The 12988-nt window shown below is 36.3% G+C and overlaps 1 protein-coding gene across 1 annotated transcript in view; it reads right to left on the bottom strand.

Moving 5' to 3' along the window:
- MYH10 (myosin heavy chain 10) overlaps window positions 1–12988 on the bottom strand; it is a 127016-nt gene that overhangs the window by 60232 nt on the left and 53796 nt on the right. Inside the window, 5 exon segments of the mRNA XM_033089348.1 lie at window positions 435–553; window positions 3196–3291; window positions 3542–3685; window positions 5445–5543; window positions 7359–7422. Of these exon segments, the coding sequence (XP_032945239.1) occupies window positions 435–553; window positions 3196–3291; window positions 3542–3685; window positions 5445–5543; window positions 7359–7422 (522 nt within the window).

Raw genomic sequence — 12988 nt, 5'->3', positions numbered from 1 at the left:
AAAATAAACCCCTCCCTATGCTCCTGGGGTTCTGTATAGCATATCTGTTCCGAGTCTGAAGGGAGTCCACCATGAAACGGGTGGATCTGACTCCTATATTCTTGTGGCTGGGCCACCCACACAGGGATAAGGGAGCAGCGCGAGCGTGCCCCACTGCTGGGCAGGCTCCCGAAGAACACAGCTCTGTCCTTCTGGATAATCTATCTCCCTCGGGAAAACTCAAGGTGGTATTTCAAATTTCCTTTTTTTTAAAAAGGCACCTTTAAAATTTTTCTAAAAAAGAAAAAAATGTATTAAGAGAAAAAAAAAACGCAATTAGTACCAAGAAACATCCTTATCACAGAGCTTTAATTGATTCGGTGAATTACATGCCAATCAGGTCTTCTGACCACGGTTTATCATTCAAACAAATGCGTAATTAACGAAAAACGTACTTGTTCTTTGGTCTGGGCTTTCTGCACGTAGTCTCGGCCGACCTTGATCCGCGGGGTAAGGATAGCTCGAGTAAACTCCATCACATTCATCCCAAGAAGATGGCAGAGCTTCTGTGCAACTAGAGTGTAAAAAGTCTCCTAAATACTAGACTCCTATTTATGATCTAGTCATAATATACTCAACAAACACTTGAAAAACCCTGGTAATCATTAACTTGTATTAAGAAATAAACTAACTAAAGAATCTTAAAGTTAGACAAGTTTCAGGTCTGATGAAAAATACCTTCATCCTTTCAAATTAACAACACTCATCCTTAGGCTATAAGAGATGGTTAGCCAGAAATTACTTATTCTGGGTAGTTGAAGGCAAGTTACTGAGTCTTAGAACCCGTGGATAACACAAAGAATGAGAAAAATGGTATTTTCAATTATCTTGTACCATAGATAACTGGTTGTGCTCATGTAATGATCTTAATCATATTTTAGTAGGCAAGAAATCTAAGTTTTGAAAAAGTCATTATTTGATTACGTGGCTAACATGAAGCACTCAATAAATAGCTGCTACTTTTGTTACTCTTGATTCTCATCGGCATTAGGGCACCTACTTCACCAAAAGTTCACTAATATCGCCAAGGTCCAAGAAGTGTACAACTTATTAGAATTAATTTTGAATTGTTAAAATAACAATAAAATTCTCTAAGGGTAAGCACATTTTGAGTTATATTAGAAGTATAACCTACCTAAGTTCTTATCCTACCACCCTGATCCAGGCTAATTGTTGGCAACCGATCAGGAGGCTTATCTGGGCGGGTAGGCTGTGCCTCAGAGAGCACTTCCTTTGCTTTGACACTCTTCTCACTGGCTTTTCCCAACTGCTCTGCCCTGACCGCTAGATCCTGGCTCCTATTAGTTAATGCACGAATGCATGTGTATATGTATTAGATGGGAAGTTAAAAAATACAAAGAAGTACAAAAGGCATATCGCCCACAGCCTTTGGTTTGTATCATGATAAATATCATTTTAGCAGCTAAAAATATACTTCACAGTGTGGTTATATCTTGGTTTACTTCATTCTATTGAATATTTTAAGGTAGCTCCCCTTTTGGCCATTAAAATGTTGAGGCACACATCTCTCTGCATGATACACGTTCTTCTTTCTGGGTCTTACTCTTCTTCCTGAGACTATCTACTTCAACGGACCAGGCTTAGTAAAAAAAAGTTCCAGAAGTAAAATGAATCACAATCATTAATTAAAAACTAGGAAATACAAAATTTACTGGTCATCTGGGCAAGTACAACTTTGGCTTTATGATGTTATTATAAAGAAATGTGGCTAAATGTTTAAACAAACATATCAAAACTCATTCCTCTTATGGAGAGCTGGCACCTTGGCTGGCTAAACACTTACAGCAAGGCTCAAAAGTGCAGTTCAAAGAACAGATAAGAAACGAACGAGATTGATTTCTGACAGGGGGGTGGGTGGAAACAGGGCAGAAAGAATGGAGGAAGGGAAAGGATAGAGGTAGATAGGAACAAACAGGTGTGTTTGTGTGTGTGTGTGTGTCTCTCCTTGCTTTGTCCTCTGAGAGGACTTAGAAACAATGAGACCCTAGTACCACTGAGCACAACCAGCACCCAGATATTGGTAGCTAAATATCATTCTTCAATATCAAGAAACTGTAGAGAAATGGCCAATTCTAGGGCCATGAAAATACAAAATGAACCTGGTACATTTTGTTGTGCTATAAAGAAATTGCTTAAGGCGGGGGGTGGGAAGAGGGAACATGTCAAAATAACCTAGGAGCTAACCTGAAGGTGCTCCAACTCCTAATGGCCAAATCAAGGACAAAAATAAATGATAGTATGGATTATAAACCCATAGAATTATCCATGTGTGTCTATACAGATATAAATAAATAACTGAATGAATGAAAAAGTGAAAGCTCTTCTTTACAGTAGAATTCCAGGGAATAAATACAAAAATATGATGTAGACGGAAAATCACCACTTGAGACACCACAAGCAATACTTGTTTCAGATAAGAATCATCAATGGATGCTAAAACTAGTAGGTCAAAGAGTCTAGTGAGAAACAAGATTTATTTCGTTCAAGTGTCTCCCTCCTTCTCTACCTCCTCAAATACTTATTACAAAGGGGAAACAGTAATCTCATTCCTGTTTGTGGAGAAACCTGGTAAACACTACCTTAAGCAAGTGGTCAAAGTGAACATCACCAATAATGAGACAGATGGACACAAAAAGCCTCCTGATACAATGTACCAACAGGACGCGACATCACCTGATATTACCAAAAATGCATAACCTGAATTTAATCAGGAGGAAACATCAAACAAACCCAAACTGAGGGACATTTTCTGAAACAACTGCCCACTATTCTTTAAAAGTGTCAAGGCCATGAAAGACATAGTCTGGGCCTACATTCCTGGGCAGGTAAAAACTGGCTACAAGTCAGCAGCTGCCACTTCCTTTCAGATCAGCGGTGTGGTCTCCGCAGCTTGCCTCCCTCCTCCTGCTGCCCAGTGCTATGGGATCTCCAGTGCCACTTTCTGCCCCACAGGCACCCTCTTCCCTCATTTATTAAATCAGATTGGCCCTCGTGGAGGCACGTAGGGCTGCCACTCTGTTCTTGAGAGTCTCGTGTTAATGCTTCTCGAGTCCTTTTTATGTTTGCACTGAAATGCGTTCTTGGAGAACACAACAAACCAAGTATAAGAAATAAAATCAGCATTCGTCAGTTTACCTGTATTTTCCGGCATGGAAGCTTGATCAGTGTTTCGCTCCTTTTTGAAAGAAATATTTCCAAACTGAAGCACTGAAGATACTACTTTAAGCATTGCTTTGTATCGATATAAAAAGAAAAAAAATTAATAAAAATATTGAATCAAAATGTAGGAGAGACATATTCTAATTTATTTTGTGCTAAAAATTAGCTGTACAAAACTTTCCAGTAAGATACAATCTCAGGATTTCATAAAAATCACAGGCAGTTCGCATTAGTTTCTCAATCGTTTTCTAGTTTAGGTTATTTACCCCCAGTTTAGGTCTTATTTAAATGAGAATCAGAATCTTAGAGAAATCCCACATACACAGAATCTCTTCATGAGAGAAGCCCATTATATGCATTGCTTCCATTGTCTCCTGAAAGTTATCTTTGTCTTGCTGTCCCGGAATGGGAATATAGCCATTGGAGAGAAATCTGTAGTTATTAAATCCTTCAAGGAGCAAATCAGCTAAAAGAAAATAGAATGAAATACAATTTAATGAACATTCATCAACAGACTGAAGCACACCACGTTCAGACTGGACTGACATCCCAGGAGAACAATGGCTCACCCCTCAATCCATTACCACCACACACTTTTTACCTCCACGCGTTTTTTTTCTTTATATAGTCATGTTAAATACACAAACATATACAGTTTTCTGTCGTCTGTATCAAGCAAGGAAAGCTATGATGTAAACTGCAAAAATCTCACATGGAGTTTTTGGCACAGTGGCTTATGTGATATCTTTGAAATTGGATAGTGAGGAAATGATGTAACTTTTCCAGAGAACCAAACCTTATTGTTTTCAGATTTAAATATTTTAGCCATCTTTCGGGGGGAAAGCTTTTAAACCCATATGGTATATTCCTATCTTATAGCAAACACTACAGAGTCAATACAAGTCTACATGGACTTCAATTGAAGACCCAGATGTAGAAGGTGTGGAATATGGACCAGGCAAGTCCTGAGCACAGCCAATGCCCTGATGAGAAACCCTTTCTCCAAGCCAGTTTGTTCAGTGGTACTTTTGCTTTGGAGGGTGATGTGCAACATACAATATTATGGCAGAATATTATAATGGATACCCCCATTGACTACTTGTACTTCAGGACCCATGAGTTAGAGAGAACCTAACTTACTCTTTCGATAAATGTGTTCTCTGAGAGTAGAAGTATGTTCTCAGGAGGGATCAAAACAGGGCTATTTATCCCTATAAGAGATGTTATCATGTGCTCCCAGGTTTCTTTGTAACACTCTCCTGCAGAGAATTTCTGCTGATCACTCCCACCTCTTAATTCTAACCTGCATCACATTTAACTTCTGCTGGGTACTGATTGCTTTCTTTTTCTGTATTTTTCTTTTCACACTTTGATTTTATTTTTTGATCATTACTATTACAGAGCTATCACCAGTCTGAAAGCCTGAGGGTTATCTTCTCTTCAGTATCACATACTGCATAATCTTGAATTTTTAGTCTCTTGTTGGTTCTATTTATACTTGCTTTTTTTTTTCCTTGCAGGTCTTTTTCTAATTAATTTCCAGGTTCAATACTATTACAGATTTCTGTGGTTAGCAAAAGCTTATCTCCGATGAGAAAAGTATTACTGTGCACGTATCAATTGTGATATCTAGGTAATAGATATAAAAATCATAGAGAAGAAGCATTGAATTTGAGACTCAGAAGAAATTGGAAAGTTGTACACCTTCTTTTCTCCCTCATATACTTTCGATCTAGCAAACTTCTGACCCAGAACAGAATTCTGCATTTTACCCTGCCCAATCCCAAGCTTCCAGTCTTTGTGATTCACAACAAGAAAAATGAAAATCCACCACAGGTTCTCTCTAGGACTAGTGGAAGCATACGTATATATTCAGTTGTAAATCTAGGAATAAAAATATCTCTTCAACTTAATTTTATTAGTAAATTTATTTTTTCTTTTATATTGATAAATGTTGAAACAGAACTTTACAAAAATGCATGTCTTCTAATTTAAGTATTTTTAAAAAGAAATAAAAAGATACGCAATAATATTATCACCACACATACACCTGCCACTTAAATCCATGGCATAGAAGTTCAATTTTACTCTCACAATTAAACCAGCTAGAACTTCAATGTGTGTGTATGAAACTACTGTTTCCCCAAATGTCTCTCTTTCAAAAAGTTTAATATTAAAAAAGATATTCAAATGAACATAAAATAGTAAAAAACTTTGGAACTTACACTTTAGGTGCTCTCCTGCTCCAGATAACAACTGGTAAAAGATGTGAAAAGTACGCTCATCTTTTGCTTGACGAACAGCACGAGATTTTTCCAGAAGGTCTGAGCAAAGACGGTTAAGGATTAAATTGAAAAGGGGGCCCTCTTTCCATGTCTATACAAATTTAATTCGTGAAACCTTTTCTCTCTCTGATATCTATAAACTACCCTGCAAATGGCCATTCTAAATGGTTAAACTTTGTAAGTGAAAAAAGAACATACACACAACTTGTGTTTCTCATTATCTACTAGATTCACTGAGCTGGGAGGGAGCTTTAAAGCTCCGTGCTTCCCTCACCCCCTCCACCCTACCCTACTCCTAATTTGAATTATATTCAAAGAACACAGCACTATACAAGGAACTGTAGGAATCTATACAAACTGGACTTGAGTTGTTTAAGCCTCGGAAAAGCCTTACATCAGAATTATTATTACAATTTTACAAATAAGGAAACCAAGGCATAAAGAAATTACTTCAAAGAGCAAAGCTAATACATACATGGTCGAGGTAGGAATCAAAACCTGGTTGGGCTCCAAAATGTATGCTTAACCGCCGTGTTACCCATGAGAGCCCTGCTTTATAGAAAGGCTCCTGTAAGTGGTGCTGGCCACTCGCCATCTATCACCTCGTATAAGTGTTCTAAATAATGTCCTGAGACAGCTATGACTACTGGTAGGTGAACGACCGGCCTTCCTTTCGCTGCTCTGGACACCCACTGCTGCTAGTACTTACAGCCTGCTGCCTGGGCTCCCCCTGGGGCAGCAGCTCACCCCCAGTCAGCTCCCGTGTCCACAGTGCTGCACACCTGCTTGTGTATTCGGAGTGCATATTGAGACCTGTTTGGGTTCTCTGTTTACTGAGTCTTGCTGCTCCTGGTGTGTCTCTGGGTCGACAGTCACACTGGCCTCTCACAGACGCTCAGTTTCACTGCTTTGGAAGATGATTGCCACTTTTGAAGCAAATCTTCCCTGGAGCCACCAACTGAATTAATTCTGCAAGTGCCAAACAGCCTAAATTTTAAATCACACTATCCCAAACACATCTTCCACACTAGGTGAAAAATACATTCATGTGAATAGCTGACCAACATGAAGAAACCCTAGATTTGTTCCCGTCATTTTCAAGTGTCTCTTGTGTTTTCTGGCTCTGAGTGTATTTAGAGACATAAAATACAGTTGTGAATTAACAGGCAAATTTTGATTTATCCTTTACCTGAGGGATAGAAACAATGTGTTTTTATCACTGGAGATTATTCTAACAAGTATCAGAGAATTATCATCTGCAGCTTTCCTAATTGGCACACTATCAATTCAGAATCATTTCTAGTTTATTATCTCTTTACTCAAATAATTCTGTATAGACCTATCATTTCTTAAGGCCATTCTACGCATGTGATATTTCTTACAATTATTCTATGTATTTGACATTTTTTCCTCCAGTTTTACTCTGCTTACCACTAACTGAAATTGCTTTAACTCTGTACTTTTCCAAGGCTATTTCAGTGGGTACATGCCAAACCTTTGAATATGAGAAGTAGATGCTAAGAAACAGGCTAACAACAATATTCATTTAAAAGTTCTTACACCACACAGACATTTCCTGGGTTGATGCACAGGTAATCTCACCTCAGTGGACTCTCTGCTTCCCCAGCCTTGTGAAGAGGTTATGACCTGCTGTTACAAACAAAAACAATGAAAAAACCCCACCACTTTGGAGTTAATATTCAGTACTTGAAAAAGCTTGACCAAGTCACAATCTCTCTGGGCTTAAGTTTTATCATCTTGATAATGGGAATGATATCACAAAGGGTTGTCGTGAGGCCGTGGGAAGATGAAATAATTCTCTATTTTGGATTATACTATTATTAAAAAGGATACATGTTTCAATGTTGGCTCCAACAATATAGCCAGTTACATCAAAGTTGATCCGAATAAACTTGCCCTGAAAATAAAAAGAAAACTGAAAATAAAGACATAGAGGATCTGAACATTATCATAAAATAAAAAGTCAGCGTGCCCTGCCAAATATCCATGAATGGGTTACAAAAACGAATCTTAAATATTGCCTCAAATAAAAACAATAACAACAATAAAAAACAAAAAGGAAAAAAATGCCTCAATAAACTCCAAAACAGTAACAATAGGATAGGGTAACTTTCTGGACATAACATAGTAACATAATAAAAATGAAACCCTAATCATCTAGAACTTTAAAAATGCTGTTCCAAATAATCTAAGAGATTTTTAATAGCATTAAAGGGACACTATATCCAGCCCTATAATGACAGATTTGAAAAACTGAATATAGATGATTTCCTAGGAAAACAGAAATCCGTTCAAGAAACAAAATAAGGGAAAACTTGAACAGACTATAATCATAAAAAATAATGAAATAGTTTTGCAAATTCCTAAGGAATATTTAATTGCCTTACTACATAACTGTTTTAGGGAAACAGAAAACAGTGATTACTTCACAATTCATATTATAAAATTAACATAACACTGAATACCCAAACAGGTAAAGACATCATTAAAAAAAGGGAAACAAAATAAAAGCAAATATCTCACTTATAAATACAGATAAAAAATGCCAAATTAAACACTGCAAAACAAAGAAACATCACAATGATCAGGAATGGTTTATTCCACAACAGTGAAGAAGGACTGATACTAGTGAACATATTACTATTATTCATCATATGAATAGTCAAGGGATTGGAGCGCTTTCTTTGTGGAAATGGACAAACTGATTCTAAAATTTACAGGGAAATGAAAAGGACCTAGGACAGTCACAACAATTTTGAGAAAGAGAACCAGAGCTCAAGGACTCACACTACTCAATTTCAAAAAGCTATGAATTTATTAAGACAATGTGCTACTGGTATAAGATAGCGGTACAGATCAATGGAAAAGAACAGTCTGGAAATGGCCCCTGCATGTACAGTCAATTCACCTTCATCAAAGGTGCCAAGGGAATTTACCAGAAAAATGATCTATCTTTTAAATAAACGGTGCTTGAAAAATATGTAAAATAAAACACGAAGAACCGAGACCTTTACCTCACACCACATACAAAAATTAACTCAAAGTAGATCATAGACCTAAATGTATGGGCTAAAACTATGAAACTCCTAAAAGAAAACAGGAGAAAATCTTTATGACCTTAAGTTAGATAAATATTTCTTACGTAGAATGCAAAAAGCATGAACCATAAAAATTAAAAATCGATACACTGGATTTTGTCAAAATTTAAAACTGTAGTTCTTCAAAAGACACCATAAAGATAAGAAAAAGAGAAACCTTAGACTGGCAAAGAATATTTGCAAGACACATTATCTGATAAAGGACTTGTTCCCAGAGTAAAGGACTCTTCCAACTTGACAGTAAAACAACCCAATAAAAAATTGGATAAAAGACTTAAATAGATATTTCATCAAAGATATGTAAATGGTCAGTAAGTATATAAAAAGATACTCAGTATCATTAATTATTAGGGGAATGCAAACTAAAATGGGCACAATGAGATACTACTAAACAACTACTAAAATGGCTAAAATTTTTAAGAAAGATCATCAAGGATATAGAATAACTAGAACTCTTATACAACCCCAGTAAGAATGCAAAATGGTACAGCCACTTTGGAAAAGTTAGTTTCCTAAAAATTAAACATAAAGTTAGCATAAAACTCAGCAATTCCACTCCTAGATAGTCACCCAAGAGAAATGAAAGCATGTCTTCACACAAAAACTCACACATGAAACTTGTTCATAGCCACTTCATTCTTAATAGCCCTCAATAGAAACAACCCAAACGTCCATTAAGTGGTGAAAAGAAGTCATGGTATATTCACACAATGAAATACTCCTCTGCAATAAAAAGGAACAAACCAGGGATGTACCCAACAACATGGATGGATCTAAAAAGCATTATGCTATGTGAAAGAAGCTAGACATATAACACTACATATTATATGATTCCATTTACTTGACATTCTAAAGAAAACAAAACTAGAGACCAAAGAGATCAGTGGTTATCAGTGCTAGAGGTAGAAGGAGGGAACTGACTACATAAAGACAAAAGGAAATTTTTTAGAGTAATGGAAATATTCTCTCTCTGGACCCAAGTGCTAGTTATACTGCTATATCCATTTGTCTAAACTCATCGAACTGTACACTTAAAAAGGGTGAATTTTACTGTATGCAAAATATAACTCAATAAACCTAATTTTAAAAACCAATCAAGGGCAATATCTTGGCATCTTCGGAGCCCTTAGATAAATGCCAATTTTTAAAATATAATTAAACATTTATTCCTTACATTTACCATAAACATATTAAATTAAACATGCTACTTCCTCATTAAGGTGAAAAATCTTGGTTTGCACACTCTTCTCTCAACTTGCCCATTCTTTTACCCATATTTTGGTTCCCTTCTTGCCTTTCCAATATTAGTTTTTTAGTGTATAAATATTTAGTTTAAGCAGAAAAAAGCAGTAGTCAGTATTAGAATGCTACCACAGAAAATTTTGAACTACATTTTTATTACATGTAAATTATACCTCAATAATACTGATTTTGAAAACTGAAAAAAAGAGGGTACTTTATTAAAATCAATAACCCATTATGTTTTTTAATATTATGAGCCTCATTAAGAACTAAAAAAAACACAAACAAACAAAAAACCAAGCTGGGAAAACAAGGTGAAAAGAGAATGTATGTGGGGAACATGGCGGCCGGAGGGGTGGGGGCGGGGGCGGGATCCCCAATACTGATCTCCTGCTTGAGGAGGACTCTACCTCAAGTATGCTTCACCACTCCTCTTGGTTCTCACCTTCACCATTTCCAAAGTGTCCTTCTAACTCTATCCCACCAAAAGGTAAGTATTCTATTTTATATTATCTAAAAGCCTTGCTCTGCACAGAAAACGCATGGCTAGTTTGACACACCTAAGGTACCATGCCACCATAATAACAAACATGCGTTCCGTGAAGGGTCTGATTCAGATGCCACTAAACCCCAAAGTGTTCAAGAGGGAGGTGGTAAGTAGGATTACTGTAGGAAGCAAAGGCATTTCGTGACAAATAGCTTCTTACCACCTCCCACATAGGCATGTATACAAAGCTCCTCACTCTACATACTAAATTATCAAAACACTGGTTAAACAAAAAAAACCTCTGGACATGGGTCTAACATTTATAACTGAGTATATGTGGACGACAGACTAGAATATATGAAATTGGAACATCCCTGGGAAATTAGGATGCTATCAGTCACCAATACCTGCCATGCCTTCTAGCCTAAAAACTGATCTTATACCACCCAAACTTAATGAGGTAAGAATTTAAATTCCATCTAGACGACAATGCAACTCCACCTTGAAGAGGCTGCTTAACAATCAGCAGTGAGCAGTTAGCACTTTTCTTTTATAGAGAACTTGCTAATTAGAGTCACAAAACCAAAATGACAATTTGTTTGCTTGTTTGGTGAGTTTTGTTTTATGGGAAAGAAAGAAAGTTTTGCTTGCATTGTTTTCTTAAATGGGAGAAAAAATGTCCTTCCTTTTGAGACAGGCTCTTGTGATGTCATATAAATATGACTTTTATATAAATAACCGCTTTACACAAATAGGTATTTATGGCATTGAGAGATGCTGACCTCATGCCCCCCCCAAACTGAAGGAGGACCATGAGGCTGTGCTCTTTCAACACTTGAAGAACATGGTGTGGGGGCTTCCAAAGGCCTGAGAGGAGGTATGGGGACACAGAGGAAAGCTTCACAGAAAGAGGGCCAGCTGAGCCGAGCAGTCTTACTGATAGTTTACCAAGTATTAGGTTGGTGCAAAAGGAACTGCAGTTTAAAAAGTGAAAAATAATTGCAAAAACCGCAATTACTTTTGCACCAACCTAATGTGTTAGTTTGCTTTAAGCTAAATGGTACTTTAAAGCGAGGTTCTGTGTTTGTTTATTTTTAAGTTCTCTTAAAATAAAACTACTACAAAGAGTGGTAGTCCTTGCTACACTGCAATCTGATTTCAACCTCTAAGTTGTGAGGAAAACTCCATTATGTTTAAGAGATACAACATTCTGGGCTAACAGCTATTCAAAGTGGCAACTACAGGCACCTCCATTCTCTTCTGCCAATACATCCTCACTTATTATTGCTCTGGCATTGTCAGAATGCAACACCTGAAGAATATTTAAAACCTTTGACAGCATCCTCACTTATTATTGCTCTGGCATTGTCAGAATGCAACACCTGAAGAATATTTAAAACCTTTGACAGCACATCATTTTGTTAAAGGGAGGAAGCAGTTTTTTGCTCCATAATTGTAAAACATTGTCATTGCTAGTTATAAGCACTAATTAGAATGGTCAACGCAATGAATTTTTTCATTTCTACTTCCTTCCAATAACTTGCATATATACACCTGCCTTCAGCGTTTGTCCACTCACAAACCATAACAGATAAAATGTGGTAGACAAACATCACACAAGATGGAAGAATACTGCCCCATGTCCATTTAGCAAAACAGATGGCCCTGCTGCTTCTTGTAAAATACTGACTAAGGAAGTCTTTCCTATTGAATAACTAACTGGATTGCTAATGCCTTGTTTCCTTTCTGTCCTGAGAAATATATTCTTCTTGAGTTTGAGAAAATTCTAGGCTATCATCACTTGAAACTTCACTTATAGAATCAATTTCACTGTCATCATTAGAGTCTACAGAGCTACTTGTCTCCTTGCATTCATCTTCAGATTCATCTAATATTTTGTTTTAGTTTATTACTTTACTCCTCTTTGCCACTACGAGTAGAAAAATGAAAACTTGTGACTTTTCAACTATATTCCCTGAAAGCTAAAAGTAGACTACAAAAATGATGGCTCTAGTCTTCTTACATACCTTCTCGAAAGATGATGCAATACTTTGGGCAATATAATAGCAAACTATTGTAGCATCCTTCTAGGCAATTCCATTATTATTATTATTTTAGTCTTTTTTTTAACATCTTTGGAAACAATTGATGAGTAATGATGAACCAATTCCTAGGATGATGAAATAGCAAAATGTATCAAGATACAGAAAAAATTATGATCACTAATACTCCATAATGTATCTTAGATTTATAACACGGTCCAATGAACTCATGTGGTAATTATAGGAGAGAATGAATTTTATTCTATTTTAAAAATAAAAAAATAAGTAAATTTTGTCTTTGTTCTTCAGAAGACCCTAAGAAAGAATAAAGTTAAAAAATTATTAGTCTTTATGAATAGCTGGAACTGCTCAAAAAAGAAACTCAAAAACTAAAATCTGGTCCTGATGTTATACCAAGGGTTAAAATTCTTTACAAATTTGAAACAGCTGTATTATCTATACAATACCTCATTGAGTTAATAAAAAATTGCCATTTTAAGGGACAGTAGACAATGTTATTACTTCAAAGCTGCAAAAATACATTGTCAACATAACTGTTCAAGGAAGTACTTTCTCAAACTTATTATTTTAACA

The sequence above is a fragment of the Rhinolophus ferrumequinum genome, chromosome 21 (genome assembly GCF_004115265.2).
Source record: "Rhinolophus ferrumequinum isolate MPI-CBG mRhiFer1 chromosome 21, mRhiFer1_v1.p, whole genome shotgun sequence".
Taxonomy (NCBI): domain Eukaryota; kingdom Metazoa; phylum Chordata; class Mammalia; order Chiroptera; family Rhinolophidae; genus Rhinolophus; species Rhinolophus ferrumequinum.
Note: the sequence above shows the minus strand (reverse complement) of the source record. Positions and strands in the feature narration are given on the sequence as shown.